Raw genomic sequence first — 20,895 nt, 5'->3', positions numbered from 1 at the left:
TGACCTTTCATATTTGAACTCTGGGTCCCCTAGAGTAAAAAGTTAGTGACTAATCCAGTGCTGCTCATTTTTATTTGTAGTTTCTTGTTGCTGTTAACTTTTCATTTTAAATCACGTCCTTTACACTATTCTCTTTATTCCTGTATGTGGAGACCTCTTTCCTAGTTTTTTTTAGTAGTTGTGGATGAACAAATTGTCAGTGTATTTAACAAACAGAAGTAATTTTCAGTTTGTGAAGGTTAGGCATCTTGAGTTATATTTTGCCCTGGCTTACTCAGTGTGCAAACCATTATTGTTAATGGGGTTGCCTGATTAGTATAGGGACAGAATTCGATCTTTGTATATTTTTATATGGCAAATATACCAGTGCTACATTTGCAGGAATTTAGCATGCAAATTATTCTACTTTTTAAAAAGGAAAAAAGAGAAGATTTGAGGTGGCTAGTAGCACATGCTTTTTGGAAGGAAAAACAATTTTTGTATAAAATAAGATTTAGGAGCAAGTGCAAGTGACATTAGACTGATTAGTCTGTTTCAGTATAATCTGTAAGTATGTGGGTTTTTTTAAAAGTTTAAACTGAAATGTAAGAGTTTTTTGCTCTATTATGTAAATCTCTTGGGAGGGAGAGGGGAAATACTTGTGTATTCCCACCTAGAGGTAGCTTCATCTTGGTGACCAAGCATCAGAACTGAATAAAATAAAGCTGGTTATAATACAGTTTGGAGACTGTTAGGCTTTGCTTTTTAAATTTTTAAATCCAAAATGGACATTATATCCTTTCTTGGTTTTTCTATTGGACGCTTCATCAACAAATAAAAAGCTTTTACAACATCCTTTAATTTAATCACTGATGCAGGCAGGCCTGTCAACCATAGACTAATCCACTGAAGTTTGAAATAATCTTTCATCAGATTAAAGAGGATCTGATTGTTTGTTCTTTACAACTCGTTCTCCTGTGCAATAAAGTTTCACGCACCACTGTACCTACCCCTTCCTGCATCACTAAGAAGATTTCGCTTTAGTTTATACCTACATTGTGTGTTTAATCTCTTCATGTTTTGTTTTTGTACTAGAGTAAATATCTAATACTGATAGCTCTCTCCATCTGCAGAACACTTTTCAAGCACTAACGAATCCCACATGTTGCCTCTGTGAGGCAGGTTCATTAATATCATCCCCATTTTAGGGAAGTAAGGCAAGCTAAGTGACTTGTTCAAGCCCTGTAAGGACTTGCCTGGACTAGCATAAAAGTGGATGTGAGAGAAACGTTAGCTGGTCACGGTCCACACTATGGGGAGCATGGTGTTCACTTCAACCAGTTAATGTGTTTAAAATACGACTTGCCCTCTCTATGCTACATTTTGTAAAAATACCATCTTATCCTATGTAAATCCTTACGAAGCTGGGATCAGAGCCAGGACAGGAACTCAGAAGTTCCTGTCTCCCATTCCTGCGGTCAGTCCACTAGATAGACAATACCTCTCCCTCAAAATGTATTGTCAAAATCCGTTACTATAGGGGATCTCAAACTTTTTCAGAGTGGTCCACATTTGAATAATTGGCTCCCAGGTACACAGCTCCTTGGCAGCCCACGGCTTTGAAGGGCCCCAGCTCTGGGGCGGCCCACCAGGCAAACTGCCCTGGAGCCAGAGCTCCATTTCCTTTCACAGAGAACTTCAGGACTTCTGATTTCCATTCAAAAGCTGAACAAAATTAAACTCTGAAATATCATAATCCTCTGTAAAATGGGATTACCTTTCTACACCCAGCTCTAGTTGCTATATTGTCATTCTTTGTAAGGTACTATGTTTGCTTTTTATTTTTCACCTCTGATTTACAGTTTCTTTAAAATTTAGGGGAATACACACAAAACTTCATTTAGTGTTAGCTAAATTTGCTTTGTTCTACTTTAATAACGTGTTCAGTGTGAGGAACATGTGATTGAAATAGGACAAAGCAAATTTAGCTAGCACTAAATGAGGAACATGTGATTTAGTTCTTCATATTAATTTAGAAGTACTTATAAAGGCCTCTAGTACTGTATTACCTGCACTAAAGATCACTAGGGGTAACTCTCTTTTAAAATGTCCCCATATTTTCTATTGTGGTTTTGTTTGACCTTTTGTTTAAAAGCTGTTCTTTATTAGGCAACCCATCTTGCTTGTCTCTTGGGTGATCGTTTGAAACAGCTTTCATTAAAGTAGAATAATGCTTTGCACTTTCTGTAGAACCTTTCATCCATGAATCTCAGAATTTTTTGAACAATCAAAGAGCTTTACAAACATTAATTACTTAATACTCGTGCTTTTCATTTTCACAGAAACATAATCCTGCTTTAATGAAGCTCAACAAACTACCCTCTCAAGGAGGTGAATATTTTTACCCATTTTACAGTTGGTATTTTTAAGAACTTTTTTTTTTTTTTTTTTTTAAATAGATGCTCTTATCTGGTGTGTGTGTTAAATTTTTTTTTTTTTTGGCTTTGTTCTGTTTTTCAACTCTGGGCAGAATCACATACTTTTGTGTCTGCACCTTCCTAGTTGGAGTGAAAGGCATTACCTGCCAGGATCAGAGTTAAGGGTTCTATATTCTCCTGTAGTAATTGAAGACTTCACTAACTCCTGTGAAAAAATAAGGAGTTACAACTCTGCTTTAGGTGTACTTGAGGAAATCAACTTTCCAGAGGGAAAACAGTCCCATGAACTCAGGTCTGGTATTTTAGGAAAGAGGTAGGGGTGTGTATGTAATATATAATTTTAAAGTTTTTTTTTTAATTAAAGTTATCTTTCCTTGATGTATATATTCTTAAGGTACAGCTGAAAGAGAGAGAAACATTAGGAAGGATGTTGAATTACTTATTACTTTCCAGGAGAACATTTTTTAAAAATCAAAATCTTCTGCTGAGGTAATCCTCCTCTTCCTGAAGTGTGGGGTCTTTAAATAGAAAGATTCTTGGGCAGATCTTCAGCTGGTGTAAATTGTTACGGCTCCATTGACTTCAGTAGAGTTATGACAGTTTAAGTCAGTTGAAGATCTGCTCAAGATAGTTAAGTCCCAGGAAGACTGCGAAGAACTACAAAAGGATCTCATGGAACTGGGTATCTGAGCAACAAAATGGCAGATGCACTTCAGTGTCGATTAATGCACATTGGAAAACATAATTCCAACTATACATATAAATGATGGGGTCTAAATTAGCAGTTACCACTCAAGAAAGAGATCTTGACGTCATTGTGGATAGTTCTCTGAAAACATCCACTCATTGTGTAGCCGCAGTCGAAAAAGCTAACAGGAGGTTGGGAATCAGTAAGAAAGATACATAATAAGACAGAAATATCATATTGCCTCTCTATAAATCCATGGTATGCCCATATCTCGAATACTATGTGCAGATGTCTCCTCATCTCAAAAAAGATACAATAGAATTGTAAAAGGTTCAGAAAAGGGGAACAAAAATGATTAGAGGAATAGAATGAATGAAGAGAGAGTAATCAGACTAGGACTTTTTAGCTTGGAAAAGAAATGACTAAGGGGGAATATAATTGAGGTCTATAAAGTCATGACTGGTGTGGAGAAAGTAAATAAGAAAGTGTTATTTATGCCTTCTCATAATACAAGAACTAAGGGTCACCAAATGAAATTTAATAGCAGGTTTAAAAGAAACAAGAGGAAGTATTTTTTCACACAATGCAGTCAGTCAGTCTGTGGAACTCCCTTGCCAGAGGATGTTGTGAAAGCCAAGACTGTAACAGGGTTCAAAAAAGAACTAGACAAGTTCATGGAGGATAGGTCCATCAATGGCTATTAGCCGGGATGGACAGGGATGGTGTCCCTAGCCTCTATTTGCCAGAAGCTGGGAACGGGCGATGGGATGGATCTCTTGATGGTTACCTGTTCTGTTCATTCCCTCTGGGGCACCTGGCATTGGCCACTGTCGGAAGACAGGGTACTGGGCTAGATGGATCTTTGGTCTTACTTAAGAACATAAGAATGGCCATACAATCTGCCCCTTTGAATTGTAGTTGGATTCTTTATGCAGAAGTGAGGGGGGGGCACAATTTTGACTATAGTAATGTGCATGCTGTGATCTCCTCTTAAGTGCTGGCTTTTGTTGAGCACGTTAGACTTCTTATCAGATAATTGATATTTCTGTTCATTTACATGCTACGTCGAGTTGCTTTCCAGACCACTGCACTATTCCCTATGTGAATGTCTCTGTTGTGTTCTTTGTATTATGTCGCTTATAAACACCCAACTATTCAAAATATTGTTTTAAGCTCACTTTTTTTTATCCCTGCAGCTGGTAGCACAAACTTAAGACACAGCCTGATCTCTCTCTTTTTAAATGCTGTAGGAAAGTGATCTTTGAGAGCATTGTCTGTACCCTGGTAACTGGATCCCTTGTCTGACAAAGATTTCATGGACTTGCCATAAGGTGGTAATTATTGACCCTGCCTGTGTAGTTCATTTAAAAATAATGACTAATAGATGTAAGAGAGCAACAATCGATGTTGACTGTGGAATACATTATCTGAAGGTGACTCCAAATATGCTAATAACTTACTGAGAATCACGAATGGGAAGGTAGTAGTTGGGAGATCTCTGATATTTAGTTTTATTTTTAAATCTTGTTGAGTTACGCTATAATGATGGACTAAATTAATTGGAGGCAGTGGATTTACATGATAAATGATAATCCATTAGTTCAAGTGGTGTTACATGGGGATGAATTTAGTCCAATAAATTATAATTATACACAACACTTCTGCGTGCTTCTCCTTGCTATTCAAAAGTTCTCTCATAACCATTCAAGTGAGTGGCAAAATTTCTTGTCTTCACTAGGAAAGTTGCATGACACACCTATGAAGAGTGCTCTTATTAGATGTTTTCAGTGCAACCAAGCTCTTATAAACATATTTTAAGAGAAGACTTTCAAACATGCTCAGCTCCCTCTCTTGTCTCTAGGGTGGTGGTGGTGGGAGGATTCTTGCTCATTCTCAGTTGTAGAGCTGCTTTGTGAGCACTTCTGAAAATCCAGGTCACGTGGATTTAAAAATCACATTCCATACTTTCTTTTTTTTGTTTTTTTTTCTAATCACCAAGAACACCTTGGAACTAAAAACTAAACTCTCTTCACATTTGTATCTTACCTTCTGCTAATATTAATGAAAATAGCCAATTTGTGTATATATCCTGGCTATAGTTGAGCATGCCTTACTAGGCTGGTAACAGAATCATGACCGCTCTGAAAGCCTATATATCCTCTTCTTCCACCCTTTGTAAAGATATTCAGAGAAGTGGCATGATCCAACAGGCGTAGGTCAGGGTTTGTATAAGGGATTCTTAAGTTCTATTCCTGGTTCTTCCTCTGGCTTTCTATGTGCTCTTGGGCAAGTCACTTCTGCTGTATGGAAAATATTTTCTTGCCTATTTCTGTAAAGGAGTGGCAAAGATAGTTATTTTGTAATGTACTTTGCTAAAGCATTACATATGGGAAAAGCAGTAGTATCGAAAATAATAATATACATGATAGCAGCTGGTCAAATCTATGTAGGCAGATGTACGAGTATGTTTAAAATTTAAGTGTTCATGTTTCTTGTCTTCTGTTCTGACTCTCTCCTCCTCACACTGCTTTTATAACCAGTAATCTCCAGCCTATTGCCCAGTTATTCTGTGTACCTTGATTTTTCTTCTGTTAGCACAAAGAGACATTCCTTCCATCCTCCCATCTCATTCTTTTACTGCACTCCCCCCAACCAAAAAGCCTATCCAACAACAATCTTCTTGCAGAAGGCATGCCTCCCAGATCCTCACAGCATAATCTCGTTTGCCTGCTCATCCCAGCAAATGCTGAAGGATCTTTATATGCTTGCCACTCTTTTGCAGAGTGGTCTACGCGTTACACAGATCTGTAGTTAACTGAATCAAGTTCAGTGATCATACAGTAAATATGCAACGATAAGAATTTAGTTAGTCCCTCACCTGCCGCTTGTCTACTCACTCCCCACAGGCCGGACAGTGAGCCCACCTACTCACCCACCGCGGGCCGCGCAGTGAGCCCACGTGGGCCGCATGTTGTGCAGGCCTGATGTAGGCATTAAGAAAGTTGCTGTTATAATTTTTTAATCAAATAAGTGACCTCTACATTTAAAATCACTTGCATTTCTGGGTTAGGCAGCTCCAATTTTACTTTGTTTTAAATATATTCAACTGATGGATTAATTTTGTACAACTAGGAGGTAGTGATCCTAAAAATATGTGCTATTATAAGGCTGATGTCTAAGCTTTTAACGTTCAAGCGGGATTCCTGATTGCTGCCTTGGATACTTGTTATATTCTTATTCTGGGTTGTGATTGTCATTTTGGCAATGTTAAAAAGTTACTTTCTTCTAGCACCGAACAAAGACCTTTATTAGAATATATCATTGCAGAGCTTCTAGCTGGAAGCTTCCTCTAGCCCTTGTGTCTTATGGCTCCCTTCTACATATTTAAAGAAACGGTACTTATTCCCACCAATCTGTTACTATAAAAGTAGGAATGGTATGTTAATGGGAAATCTCTTACACACTAAACAGGCCTGAATGAGGCATCCTGCTGAAAACTGGCATCTGTTATGCCTTGATAGTATGATAAGATAGAAACTGGCTGTCCAAATGGTAACTGTAGCATAAATATATCCAGATTATATAGTGCTTTCCACCTTGAAGGGTATCAAAGAGATTCAGAAACATGGAAAAGCAGATAGCTCTTGAGCTCTACTTCACAGTGGGGAAAAGTGGCTGACCACTAGAGATTGCCATCTTTAGAATGATGCAAAAAAGTATAAGATGCTAATGTGAGAAACTGGGTTTTCCAGCTTTTATTTAGCTATTAAATAACTCCTAAATGTTCCAGAGGGGTTCTTAGTGCCTTAAAATTGTATCTGAGGACCCAAATTGAAATCCTAGATCCAATGTAGTAATGTGTAGTAGCATGTGACCATGCTTTGTTTAGTGGCTGGCCCCAGTGACCTGTTGCATAAGAAGTACTCCTTCAGCTAAAGTGATATGGGCTTGTGCTTTTGTGCAGAAGGTCCTAGGTTCAATCCTTGCTGGTGACCATGGTGTCTGTATGAATGTGGCCACAATTTGCCCTTTCAACTGGTTTAGTAAGAACAGGTCATACTACCTTAAGGCACCTCAAACTGGGCTACAGTTCAGACCACTTTAGTTGAACTGGTTTTAACCAGTTAAAGAATCTGCCTCATGTAGAGAGGTCAGACTTGAATGCTGTGGCATAGATCGCATCCCTGATGGTTTGACAGAGGTAGCATGCAACAAAATTTGCTTATATTTTGCTGGTGTGTGTGTTTATCTGCAGTACAAAATGAGACGTTTTCATTTCTGTGTACCATGAAGAAATGTACTGAATCCAGACAATATTTAGCACAGTGATATGTAAGGAAAATCAGCGTAAATGGACAGGGGAATAAAGGGCCATGTTTTAATAGTATTTGTTATATGAAGGACGAAAGTCAAGATTGAGTATCATGCAGTGATATTGCTGTCAAAGTACTCAAGTGATTTATAATGAAGAATAAAATAGTGGTTATATCAACATCCCAAAACATGCCTAATGAACTACAAGGCTCAGTTTGTCCTCATTTTAACGTATCTTACAAACCTTAACAATCCTATCTGCCTGACCCCTTTCTAACATGCTAAACAGGCAAAATGTTATAAATTAACTGGCAGAACAGGAAAACAAAATTCAGTGGCTGTTGTATTTTCTAAAAGCTGCTAGTCCTAAATGAAGACTGATGGATTAGAAAAATGGTGCTGCATTGGCCATGAGGTGCAGTTGTGTTTGAACAGCTAATGCTTCTCATTTTCAAATAAGAACACCTGAAAACAATTTTCTCTTTATAATTGGCCCATTATTGCTTAACAACAGTATAGGACGCATGACCATGTCTTCTAGAATCAAGCTGACGTAAAATCCTGTTTGGAAATAACCTTGCTTTTAAATATTTCCCATGCCTCTAGCATGACTCAGGAGTAGTGCTTCAAAACATGCCAGGAGCCAGTCTATGATACCACAGGGACTTGTGTAGCTGGTTCATCTCCATCCCATTGAAAGTCCAGTGAAGACAGGCCCTTACTGTGAAGTGTAGTGGTCTCAACTAATCTATTCCTCCTCTTTCACCCATCCTTCACCGGATGTCTGCATGCCACGATAAGGGATGCATGTTTAAGGAACGATGGCACATATAAGGCAAAAGGAATCATTTGAGAAAGCTAAGATTTAGCAGGTGGAAAAACTTCTTCTTTTCTCTTCAAAAGGGCTGTGAGGGGTAATCTTAATAAAATCCAATCATAGCATTTAGAATAATCAAATTAGTGTCTTCATGGGCAGCTGGCAGGGCCTACACTTAAAGTGCAGCTGACAGCTTGTAAGGAAAAAATTGAAAAGCCTTTTATTTAGAATGTTTGTTTTATATTTTCCCCTCACTTGTTAAGGAAATATGCATATTTAATTGAAAACTACTTTTAAATTAAAAGCTCATCTGCTCCTGTTTGTTATAGTTCATAGCAATGCCAAATACTTTGTTTTTCTTACAGGACATTTGCTGCAGAAGGTTTGAACCATTTCTACAGACTCGTTTGTTGCACACTATTAGTAAGAATCACTCCTGTTGCCTCCAAATAGGATGTTGCATTAAGCAATGATAACACAATCAGGAATGGTTGGCCTGTTTCAGTATGTCTGAACTGAGTTCCACTACTACTCCTTTTCACTCAGGTGAAAAGGTTATGGAAAATACTGAATTGCACAGTTAAATTCCCCTTTGTAACTATTGCAGTAAATTTGGCTGTGTTGAAGTTTCTTAAGGCAGGCAAGATAAGTGCTGCCTACACTGGTTTTGACCTGCTCTTTCAAATTGCCTGTTAACCCATAAAATACTGTAGAAGCTGTTTTAATCAGCCTCCTTTAATAAGTTGCTAGTTTGTGCAGATCTGACTTTCCTTCATGCATAAAGTTAAACATGAAATAGACACTTTAAATGTCTTTTTTCAGAAGATAGCAAAAAGAAAATGTTCCCATTTACTTACTTATGTGCTGCAAATGGTCACTAATGGAGAGGTTTAACTTGCTTTCTAGTTTCTGGGAGAGTGAGAGCTGAAACTAGCACCGATGAGTGAATTGTATAAAAGCTGATTCTTCTCATGGTCCCCACAGCCTTCTCTTCATGGGTACGTCTACACTACGGGATTATTCTGATTTTACATAAACTGGTTTTATAAAACAGATTGTATAAAGTCGAGTGCATGCGGCCACACTAAGCACATTAATTCGGCGGTGTGCGTCCATGGTCCGAGGCTAGCGTCGATTTCCGGAGCGTTGCACTGTGGGTAGCTATTCCATGGCTATCCCATAGTTCCCACAGTCTCCCCTGTCCCTTAGAATTCTGGGTTGAGAGCTCAGTGGTTGATGGGCCAAAAATCATTGTTGCAAGTGGTTCTGGGTAAATGTCGTCAATCATTCCTTCCTCCTGGAAAGCAACGGCAGACAATCATTTTGCGCCCTTTTTCCCTGGATTGCCCTCGCAGACGCCATAGCACGGCAACCATGGAGCCTGTTCAGCTTTTTTTTTTTTTTTTTTTTTTTTTTACAGTCACCGTATGTGTACTGGATGCTGCGGACGGAGGCGATACTCCAGTGCTACACAGCAGCATTCATTTGCTTTTGCATGATAGCAGAGATGGTTACCAGTTGTTCTGTACCATCTGCTGCCAGTGTAATTTGGCAATGAGATGACAGTTATCTGTCCTTCTGTGCTGCTATCGTGGGTGCCCGGGGCTGAGAACGGCTGGGGGCGCAAAAGCAAAACTGGGAATGACTCCCCGAGTCAATCCCTCCTTTATGGTTTCTAAAAATAGTCAGTCCTGCCTAGAATATGGGGCAAATGTATTAGAGAAGCAGTGTATCAGAGAGTACAGCTGCTCCGTGTCAGATCCTGCAGAAATGATGAGCTACATGCCATTCACAGTGGGTGCCCCTGCAATAACCCTATCCGTTGCTTCCCTTCTCCCCCAACCTTCCTGGGCTACTGTGGCAGTATCCCCCCAATTTGTGTCATGAGGTAATAAAGAATGCAGGAATAAGAAACACTGAGTTTAGTGACATAAAATGAGGGGGAGGCAGCCTACCGGTGCTATGATAGTCCAGGCAGGATATTAAGCAGTGTGAGGGAGAGGAGCCCAGCATCCCACTGCTATGATAGTCCAGGCAGTACAGAATCTTTTCTTTTCACATGAAAGGGAGGGGGCTGATTTGAAGCTCAGCCCCCAGTTGCTATGATGAAGACAGTTACCAGCTGTTCTGTACTATCTTCTGGGAATGACCGGGAGTCATTCCTATTTTTACCCAGGTGCCCCCGGCCGACCTCACCTGAGACAAGTCAGGAGCACTCACGGGCTGATGGTGACGACGGACATCAGTCATATTGTACCGTCTGCCACCAGGGAAGGGAGAGGAGCAGATACTGCTCTTCACTGCTGCAGCATCGCGTCTACCAGCAGCATTCAGTAGACATAGGGTGACATTGAAAGAAGTCAAGAAACTATTTCTTTCCCTTTGCTTTCATGGGTGGGTGGGGGGGTGTGTGTGTGTGTGTGTGTAAAATGATGAGCTATTCCCTGAACCACGCCGGACAATGTGTTTTGAACCTACAGGCATTGGGAGCTCAGCCAAGAATGCAAATACTTTTCAGAGACTGCTGGGGGCTGTGGGATAGCTGGAGTCCTCAGTACCCCCATCCTCCCTCCATGAGCATCCATTTGAGTCTCTGGCTTCCCGTTACGCTTGTCACACAGCACTGTGTAGGCTGTAGATTTTTTTTTTTCAAACGCTTTGGCATTTCGTCTTCTGTAATGGAGCTTTGATAGAACAGATTTGTCTCCCCATACAGAAATCAGATTCAGTATCTCCCATACGGCTCATGCTGGAGCTCTTTTTGGATTTGGGACTGCATTGCCACCTGTGCTGATCAGAGCTCCACGCTGGGCAAACAGGAAATGAAAATCAAAATTTCGCGGGGCTTTTCCTGTTTACCTGGCCACTGCATCTGAGCTGAGATTGCTGTCCAGAGCGGTCACAGTGGTGCACTGTGGGATACCGCCCGGAGGCCAATACCGTCGATTTGCGGCCACACTAACCCTAATCCGATATGGTAATACCAATTTTAGCGCTACTCTTCTCGTTGAGGAGTACAGAAACCGATTTAAAGAGCCCTTTATATCGATATAAAGGGCCTCGTAGTATGGATGGGTACAGCGTTAAATCGGTTTAATGGTGCTAAAATCGGTTTAAACGCGTAGTGTAGACCAGGCCCATGTTCCCAAACTTTCTCATCTTCGGCTTAGAGAGACGAAGTGGCATCTCTTATTGGACCAACTTCTGTTGGTGAGAGAGACAAACTTTCAAGCCACACAGAGCACTTCTTCAGGTCTGGGAAAGATACTTGGCTACTGGCCCATAGTTTCTTGGCATCTAAGCTAGTGCTTCAGGCCTTCATGGCCTTATCTCCAGTCCACCAAGTCTTTCCCAGCCTTGAGTGATCTTGCTATGGCCCTGCTGCTCACCTCTGTCTTTCCTACTCATCTTGTGGTGCAGTAAATAGGTTACTGTAACTGTGCTGCTAGGTCCAGCCTTTCCAGACTACCATACCCCTTTCAGGAGTATGATTTGTCCTCCGTACTCTCAAGTTTCACTTCACTTAAACTACTTGCTTACAAAATCAGACATAGAAATAAGTGTCTCAGCGTACTAGTACTGAAGAATTGCTCCCTTTCTCATTTTTACCATATAATTATAAAATCAATTGGAATATAAATATTGTCCTTACATTTCAGTGTATAGTATATAGAGCTATATAAACAAGTCACTGTATGAAATTTTAGTTTGTTCTGACTTTGCTAGTGCATTTTATGTATCCTGTTGTAAAATGAGGCAAATATCTAGATGAGGCGATGTACCCCTGGTTCAAACCACTGTGCTTGGATGACCATACTGTCTCCTCTGCCACAATTAATGACCAGAAGTTTTGTCTCTTTAATAAATTAAGGATAACTAGAGTAAGCAAGGGCTGAACATATAATTTTGGGTTTGCTTATTAATGTAGGACCTGTACTTGGTTAGCAGCGTCCCTTGCAAGCTGGTGTGGAGCCAAAAGAATGCTAAGCTGAAGCCATTTGTAACCAGATGAACTGGTTCCACTCTGTGAATCCTGTTTTGTTAAAACATCCTTATTGCTGGACTGACAGTGCATCAAAGTACTGTGGTGGTGGTTTTTTTTCTTATGAGTTTGAAAAGCAACCCGGTATGCATCAGGCAAACTTTTGAGCAGGCTTGACATTTTGTTAAATATCTTAATTGATAGGAAAGTGTTCCATTTTCTCTTGCATATGAAATCAAGTAAGACATAATTATTTCAAGCGTTACTGATTGATCCACCTCCACTCCCTAGTATCTTGATAGAGACACCGCTTTGTGATCAATCCACCATTTCTAGATAAAGCAGCATGTATTTCACAATGATCGCTGAACTGCAGAGAAAAACTAAAGAAAATTAGTGTGTGTGTGTGTGTGTGTGTGTGGGGAGGGGAAATCTCTTCAGTGGCCATTTATTTCTCCGAACTGCTGTTTGCAATCCTGTGTCCTGCTTCTACTTTCTTTTTTTTTTTTTAACGTAGTATAATGTTAGTATAGTCTATATCTTAGCATTTTGTCCATTTCACATTACCCTGTCAAATGCAATTCAAAGAGAGAGATATTTTCTTAGTTGTACAAAGCATCCAGTTTATTTGTTCCTCTTTTAAGGCATGGATGTTTTAATAGGACACCTGAATTGCTGGTATCTGTGAAGATCTGATTGCTGACCTTTCACTATAGTGTACAAATTACATTCAAAGAGCCAAATCCTGCTCTCAGAACGCATGTGGGTCTCCCAGTGGTATGCAGGAGCCAAAAGTGTTGGAGGTGAGAATTTGGCTTTGGTGACTAGTAGTGTGAAACTGATACCATTCAGATCAGGCAGATTCTTGATAGTGAAAGAACACCTTGCCTTCCCTGTCCTTAGTCACAACACTAGCATATAATTAAGAAATATATTATTGTTTTCCTTTCTGATCTACACCCCTCCTCCATCCCTAAGGGCTTGTCTACATCAGAAAGTTGCAGCGCTGGTGAGGGAGTTACAGCGCTGCAACTTAGGAGGTGTACACATCTGCAGGGCACCACCAGCGCTGCAACTCCCTGTTTGCAGCGCTGGCCGTACTCCCGTTTTGTCTCGGGTGTAGAGGATCCAGCGCTGGTGATCCAGCGCTGGTAATCAAATATAGACACTTACCAGCGCTTTTCTTGACCTCCGTGGAATAAGCAGGTATCCCAGCATACCTGAGGAAGCCTCTGGTAATCAAGCTGGTCTCCTTCCCCGGTTTGCTCTCGCGTACCCCGAACCCCGAGCAAGCAGGTCTCCTTCCCTGCGGTTTGCTGGGTGGTTCCGGGAACGCGAGAGCAAACCGGGAAAGGAGACCAGCTTCGCCGCGGTTTGCTCTCGCGTTCCCCGAACCCCGAGCAAGCAGGTCTCCTTCCCTGCGGTTTGCAGGGTGGTTCGGGGAACGCGAGAGCAAACCGCGGCGAAGCTGGTCTCCTTTCTCGGTTTGCTCTCGCGTTCCCCGAACCCCGAGCAAGCAGGTCTCCTTCCCTGCGGTTTGCAGGGTGGTTCGGGAACGCGAGAGCAAACCGCGGCGAAGCTGGTCTCCTTCCCCGGTTTGCTCTCGCGTTCCCCGAACCCCCGAGCAAGCAGGTCTCCTTCCCCGCGGTTTGCTGGGTGGTTCCGGGAACGCGAGAGCAAACCGCGGCGAAGCTGGTCTCCTTTCTCGGTTTGCTCTCGCGTTCCCCGAACCCCGAGCAAGCAGGTCTCCTTCCCTGCGGTTTGCAGGGTGGTTCGGGAACGCGAGAGCAAACCGGGAAAGGAGACCAGCTTCGCCGCGGTTTGCTCTCGCGTTCCCCGAACAAGCAGGTCTTCTTCCCTGCGGTTTGCAGGGTGGTTCCGGAACGAGAGAGCAAACCGGGAAAGGAGACCAGCTTCGCCGCGGTTTGCTCTCGCGTTCCCCGAACCACCCTGCAAACCGCAGGGAAGGAGACCTGCTTGCTCGGGGTTCGGGGAACGAGAGAGCAAACCGGGAAAGGAGACCAGCTTCGCCGCGGTTTGCTCTCGCGTTCCCCGAACCTCCCTTGAAGCCGCCCAACAGCGCTGCAGTGTGGCCACATCTAACACCACTTGCAGCGCTGGTTGCTGTAAGTGTGGCCACTCTGCAGCGCTGGCCCTATACAGCTGTACTAATACAGCTGTAACAACTAGCGCTGCAAAATTTTAGATGTAGACATGGCCTAAATAACTGTGTGTGTGGATGCCAGCGGATCCTACCTTTCCCTCTAATGTTCATTTTCTGAGAGTTTTTCCTTTTGAAAGCCATTTTTTCAGAGTTGAGTTTATTGTAAACTTCCTGAAAAGGTTCTGGCCTTGCATCATTCCCCTTCTGCAATTCTGTATGGCTTTAACCTTTTTAAATCATTTGATGTTTTTATTAGTGTGTGAAATAAGCACATGCAGACAATCAACTCTGTATGCAGTATGCATGCGCAATGATCAATTTACAGTCAAGACTAGAATAGGTAAATAATCCATTTAGGAATTAACTGCATATGCTCCATGTCTCCCTTCCTATTTTCTAAGTCAGTCTGTTTTCTCGGTGCAGAAACTGAAATTTTCAGATCTCAATCCTTAAGCACTCTCCATCTGGCAAGTGAGAACTCTTTTAAGATGCTGTGTCTGGATGTGGCAGGGCAAACTACCAGAAATATATACAAAATCTAGTATCTTGTATGAGGTCTTCTAGTAATTTTGTGAATAAGAGGGTCTGCTGTTATATACAGTGTTATGATTCTGGGGATCAGCTTAGGAGGTCTGTATTTATGGGGCACCACTTTTGGAAGGAAGGACATTGAATATAAAGGTTTAATCTCTGGGGTCTCATTTGGAGATGCTCCTTCCGTTTCCCTGCCTCTTTCCCTCCCTGCCCCCCGAGTTGAAACGTTCTGTTTTTGTTGAATCAGTTGCCTCAGTGTGGCTGTTCCTCTGCCTCTCATAAATAGACCTTTTACTGGAGCTGTAGGAAGTTTGTTGAAGAGTGCCAAACTGTTAGTAGCAGTAGATCCTTCCTGGCTCATGCCAAGACTGAAATATGAAATTGTCTGTCAGTGTTGAGAGGGGACTGGCTTGGGGTGGAGTGGGAAGGATTAAAGCAAAACACAACACACTTCCACTCCTTTCATTATAAAAGTAAAACTTCCCTAGCTCTTCTGCTTGCAAGGGATCCCTCCCACTTGTTCAGTGATATACACAGTGCCTTATCCAAATGGTTGTCCTCTGAGTTTATTTAACCACATACTCTTATTTTTTATACTACAATAGGCAATGATAGCTTTTCATTTACAAATGATAAGGTTTATCCTCTAACTATTAGTTTTAAAGAGGGGAAATTTTTAAGAGGGCTAATTCTCCTGAGAATAAAATCTACACGTTAAATGTTAGTATAAGGTAGCTTGCTCCTTAAGGGTCTTTGGCTAGGAGCCAGCCAAACCTGATTACCGAAGGAGCCACCTGTGCTGTGTTAACCTTGCTTGGGCCTGACTGAGGGCAGCTGATTTCCCCTATAAAGGGCAGCAGGAAGCTAGGGGGAAGTTCTGAAAGCTGTGGCGGTGATTGCAGAGAGGTTCCTACAGGAAAGACCCTGAGATCAGGGTAGTTGCCCTAGCTAAGAGCACTGGGACTGTCCTGCTAAGACAGGAGGAAGAACCTAACATGAATGGAGTTTGAAAGCCAGAGCTTGAAAACCGAGTTCCAGCCAGGTAAAGCCTGGGAGTAGTGATTGAACTGGGATCCAGCTCCAGGAATGAGGGCTGAGGAACCACTGAGAGATCTAGGAGGAAAGAACTTCATTGACCTTTGCTGTGTCTCCTTAATCTTGATAGTGGAGTAGGAATAGGGGTGGTGATTTGCGTTTCATGTGTTTAAAAATCTTTTTCCTTTATCCTGCAGAGAGTGTCTTTGTGTCTCATATTTTCCAGCATGCTTCACAATGCCTTGTTGGGAGAACTACCCTTTGCACAAGTTCAATAGAAATATCTGTAGTAAAGTGAAGGAAAGTTAATGATTGATCCTGGCAGCACTGTGTAAAAGCAACATATGTCATATCCACATCAATTTGCATTTGTGTTTTGTAGCAGCCCTTTGAATGTGCAGCTGGACTCAGTCCAGATACTTTTGTCTGGCTTCATAGTCCTTCCACAAGAGTATGTCCAAGGTCTAATGCTGGTCATTCAAAGACATATCGGTGTTTAGTCATTTCACTCTCCTCTTTACTGTGTCCCAGAATGGATACTCCATCGCCTTTCTGGGCAGTTAATCTGGAGAATGCCCATTGACCTTCCAGAGTGGGTGTATTGACATCAACGGCAAAGATTGTGTAGGCAGCCACTCAGAATTAAAAGCTCACTATTAAGAGTATGATGTGTGGGATGGGGAGACAGACCGTTCTTGCAACATGCTGTAAAGCCAACCAGTTCCTGGCTCTTAACTGTTGACTGAAGTGGCTGCAGCTGCTGCTTCACTAATGAGCAATAAGTGTGTCAATTGTTAGTCCTTTCACATGACTAATATCATATAATGACCTGTTAGAAGACTGAGAAATAAACATTCAAACAGCTTCAAAACAAATCATCTACAGCCTCTGATTCAAGCCCACAAACTGAGAGTAGAAATAAGATAGCAGCAGCAGGGCTGTCAACTCACCTTCGTTTAGAGGGTGAGCTGGGCTCATGCTCCAGCCCCATTGCAAAGGGTCTGATCCAAAGCCCATTGAATGCAATGATACTTTGTCCACTGACTTCAGTGAGCTCTAGGGGAGAACCAAGGTAGACAATGGAGAGATGTGTGGAACTGATGGAGGGAAGTAAGGATATAATAAAGGGGAGTGTCTTGGAGAAACTTTTCTACAGAGAAATAAACTGATACCTCTTAAAGGATAGGAAAAGTACACAAATGTGGGTTGGGGGGAAAACACAGACTAACACTGCTATTTTTAGTGCATTAGCTGACTGCCTACCCAGGCGGGAACCACGCTCCCAGCTGCAGTGCAGACGTGCCATTAGAATCCCATTAAAAGACCGATAATGCCCCTCCCCCTCACACAAGAGCAGAATGCACTGTCTAGGGTTAAGTGCTGCACAATCATCAGGGACAGCAAACCAGGGTTATGTTGCAGAACTCTAAAAGAAAAGCCTTATTGGGTAAGAATTACAGATTAAACTTGCTACTATCACCTGGATACCAGTGATGACATTGCTGTGATTATTCAAGATAAAATTGTGACCCTCCTACCCCACCCTGTGAAGGCACTCAAGTGCAGGCTTGTTTGTCTTGGACCATTTGAGGGATGGAACGGCCAGCCACCAAGCCAAGATGGGGGTTGGGTTTTGAAACACCCAAAGTCTGAGGTATATGGATCAAGCATTTTGGTTCAGGTCCATTTTTCTATTAAATAAACTTAACTATTTTACTATTGTGATTTTTTAAATATCAACCTGTAAACTAGGAAAGGTGGTAAAGGAGTGTTTTAACTATCCCAGTCAATGGAGGTATAAAATGTGTTAATTCTTTCTGGTGTTACTCAATATTGGAGCTTATGTTATCTGCTTAAACTAGCAAGCAGACTGTTTGTGGTGATGTTCCTTTAAAAGAAAAAGGGGAAAGAACATTGGGTGTCAGAAGGTTCCCTAGAGGTTGGGAAATGGCAGTTTGTTTTAAGCATCTGGAAGAGAAGAGAGAAGGAAGAGAGAAGCAGGACTCTTCAGGAACAGCAGAGAAAATGGGAGAAGTAAGTGAGGAAAACTTAATTGGAATTAGGAGAAGCCTGAGCAAGAGTGTAAAGAAAGGAAAACTAAGATGGAGAGAGAGCAAATATATAAAATGATTTAAGAAACAAATCAAAGTTTAGAGGGGGAGAACAGGCACCTCAGTGGAAGAGAAGAATCTTAAATGTTAGCTATTTATCAGCTTTTTAAAGGGGAAACCTTTGCTGGATGGTGTGTAGCTAGTGGGAAGTAGTTGGGGATGTTAATATTGAATAGTTCTTGTGTTGTCTTTAAGAAACCTTTTTAAACTTGTATTTTTAAAAATACTTTCTCTGCCTATTAAAAAGGGGGATGTAGGTGTCAAGATGTTGACTAGAAAAATGGTCACAGGTAGGATCAGGGAAATTTCTAGTTCTCGCCTTTTCCCAGGTCACAGAGAAACTTCTTGTGAATCAACCAAAGACATTAAAAATATGGGTTTGGAGAGGGAATGTTGAAGTATGTGCAAATTGGGAAGAACTATTTTAAACAGGGTTTTTCCAGATGGGAGTACAGTTTTCTTTGTTTCTGAGAATGTTTATAGTATCAGCATGCACTTTTTGATGTGTTAATTTTGCCAAGTCCCAGGGAGTTCAGATTTTTTTCTTTTAACAGTGGAACTTGCATTATAACTACATTTTTTAAATATAGCTGATGACCTCAGTAAGGGTGAACAAATACCTTTTTGAAGCAGACTCATTGTGGTACCTATGATGATTAGTGAGTCCAGATTAGATCTGCTTTTCTCTCAGTGGAAATAAAGAGACATTGTCATAATCCGGATGGATAATTAGAATGTCTATAATAAATGAAGTCAATAGACAGGCGCTTAAGAATAACATCTCGAAGAATGAAAATCCCTTGACCCTATTACACTGGTGGTCAGTCTTTATATTAAAAATTAAATGACTAATCTGATAGGTTGAATTAACTGCAGTTTCACAGAGTGAATTTCATTAGGGCAGTTGATCTGGAGATTGAAATGAATAGTGCTGGAAGTAAACAGAATCTGCTAAAGGCATGTATGCATGGTGTGTGATATGCTAAATTGAATGTAGCCATCTACAGTAAGGAGTTGCAGATTTGTGTTCTCTCTTGCACAGATAGTATTAGTTGGACAGAATAGTCTGAAGGTGTAAGGCCCCATGCATACACTGCATTCAAGAGTTTAATTTAAACTGCATGAGCACAATTTAAATTCTTGTGGCAGAACTGGGTTATAAACATACCTGAATTGGTGTTGGCAGGATCGAACCAGGTTAAAATGGCCAGGTGGGCGAGTAAGATAGAAACATGTCTTTTTTTTTTTTTTTTTTTAACCCACTTATACCATGGTTTGACCATACTGTTATAGGTTTCAGTCAATATAGAGTTAACATTAAATAGCTTTGCATAGATGAAGCCAAAGTGTAAGCATATCCTCACCATAGGGAATGTCCTGCTGTGTCTTGTAACACCGATGCCAAAGTCTATTCTATTTGTGTTGAGAGTGGCGTTTAGGAAGGTTTTTTTTTAATAAAATTATATATACTTAATAATATAGAGGTGGGAAAATATCAGCTACTTGAGACTTTCCCTGTTTGGTATGATGATTAGTCAATCATGGTATAAAATCTTGCTTATTCATTGTGTGTCAAAATTATTTCCAACCCACTTGTTTTGTTAGTAAAATTAATCTGTTTCAGGTAATTAACACTGCATATATTAGCGACTGGTATTTAAATAACTTCAACACTGGGTAATTAACACTACATTGTGAATCTGGGATTGTAAATACAGATTGTGTAAATGACCTAGCTAAAGAGTATACTTATTGCTAGTCAAAAATATTGTATAGGAAATAAAATGTTTAAAACAAACCTGAAGTGCATGTTTTTTCTTTGTGTTGCCAGACTCATGATCCAAATGGATGCCCTTAAAAGATTTAATCTATGGAAGCTAAAAGTGCTCAAGTGCATTGTTGTTGCACCACTCACCTCTGGTCAACTTGTGAAACTACGGTCGTCAGCCTGAAGAAGTTTTGTCTTGCATAATAGTACCTCATTTGCATTATTCTGTGTACATCACTGTACTTAACATAGGGAAAAATTGCACGTAATGATATAAGATTTACTTTGTCTACCGTAATTGAAAAGTTTTTAAAGGCAACCACTGTGTATGGGCATGTACACATGCACATACAGAATAATTGCAAATGTTTGCCATTTAGGAAAAAACAGTTACCACATGTTGGGATCAGATGCTGCAGTTTCCCCTATACTTAGATTAGAAAATAACTTTAAGTGAGCATTGTCTGCTTGCAAACGATGTCTTTAAGGGTGACCATGATACTTAGATTTTTTTTTTTAATTCTTTATCTAGCAGATTAATTCTGTTAACAAACCAATTTTTTTACTTTTCAGTTGCAATTTTTTTTCCCCCTCCTATCACCTTTTTGAGTTTGGGGTGAATTTAGTGCATCTGAGAGAAGCTAGGGTCTACAGTTAAGAGAAGTGTAAGAAAGTGGTATATGAGAGAACTTGGATTGTACATTTTTTCACCTTTCAAATGTTGATGTCCCGTAATTTATGGTTTAATGGCGTGTGTGCATTCTTTTGCTCTTTTCCTGCATTTGGTATGCCACTTGTGTATGATTTATACATGGTGTAAAATATTAGAACTCGGACGACTACTGTGGCATATTGATATATAATTCAAAAAGGACAGCCCAGTGAATGGGGAAGTAGCTTGGGATTCTGGAAACCTGGGTTCAATACCTAGCTGTGCTGGTCTTTCTGTGTGACCTTGGCCAAGCTACTTAATTTCTGTGTCTCAGTTCCCCATCTGTAAAATAGGAGTAATAGTACTTCCATACCTCATAGGGAGAGTCTTAGGATAAATACATTTTAAAGATC

At 40.9% G+C, this 20,895-nt stretch overlaps 1 protein-coding gene across 7 annotated transcripts in view; it reads left to right on the top strand.

Moving 5' to 3' along the window:
• Nucleotides 1–20,895, top strand: part of TEX2 (testis expressed 2) — a 115,731-nt gene that overhangs the window by 17,806 nt on the left and 77,030 nt on the right. The window contains exon 2 of one of the 7 annotated variants that reach the window (XM_050921015.1): nucleotides 2,322–2,370. The exons of 5 other annotated variants lie outside the window; for them this stretch is intronic. In XM_050921015.1, coding sequence (XP_050776972.1) covers nucleotides 2,340–2,370 — 31 coding nt within the window. In that variant the 5' untranslated portion in view covers nucleotides 2,322–2,339. Of the gene's footprint in view, nucleotides 1–2,321; nucleotides 2,371–4,355; nucleotides 4,437–20,895 lie in introns of those variants that run through there. One more of the 7 variants, XM_050921009.1, reaches the window with a different exon arrangement.

This window comes from Gopherus flavomarginatus, chromosome 12 (genome assembly GCF_025201925.1).
Source record: "Gopherus flavomarginatus isolate rGopFla2 chromosome 12, rGopFla2.mat.asm, whole genome shotgun sequence".
Classification (NCBI taxonomy): Eukaryota; Metazoa; Chordata; order Testudines; family Testudinidae; genus Gopherus; species Gopherus flavomarginatus.
The sequence above is the reverse complement of the archived record's forward strand: the minus strand, read 5'-3'. Positions and strand labels throughout refer to the sequence as shown.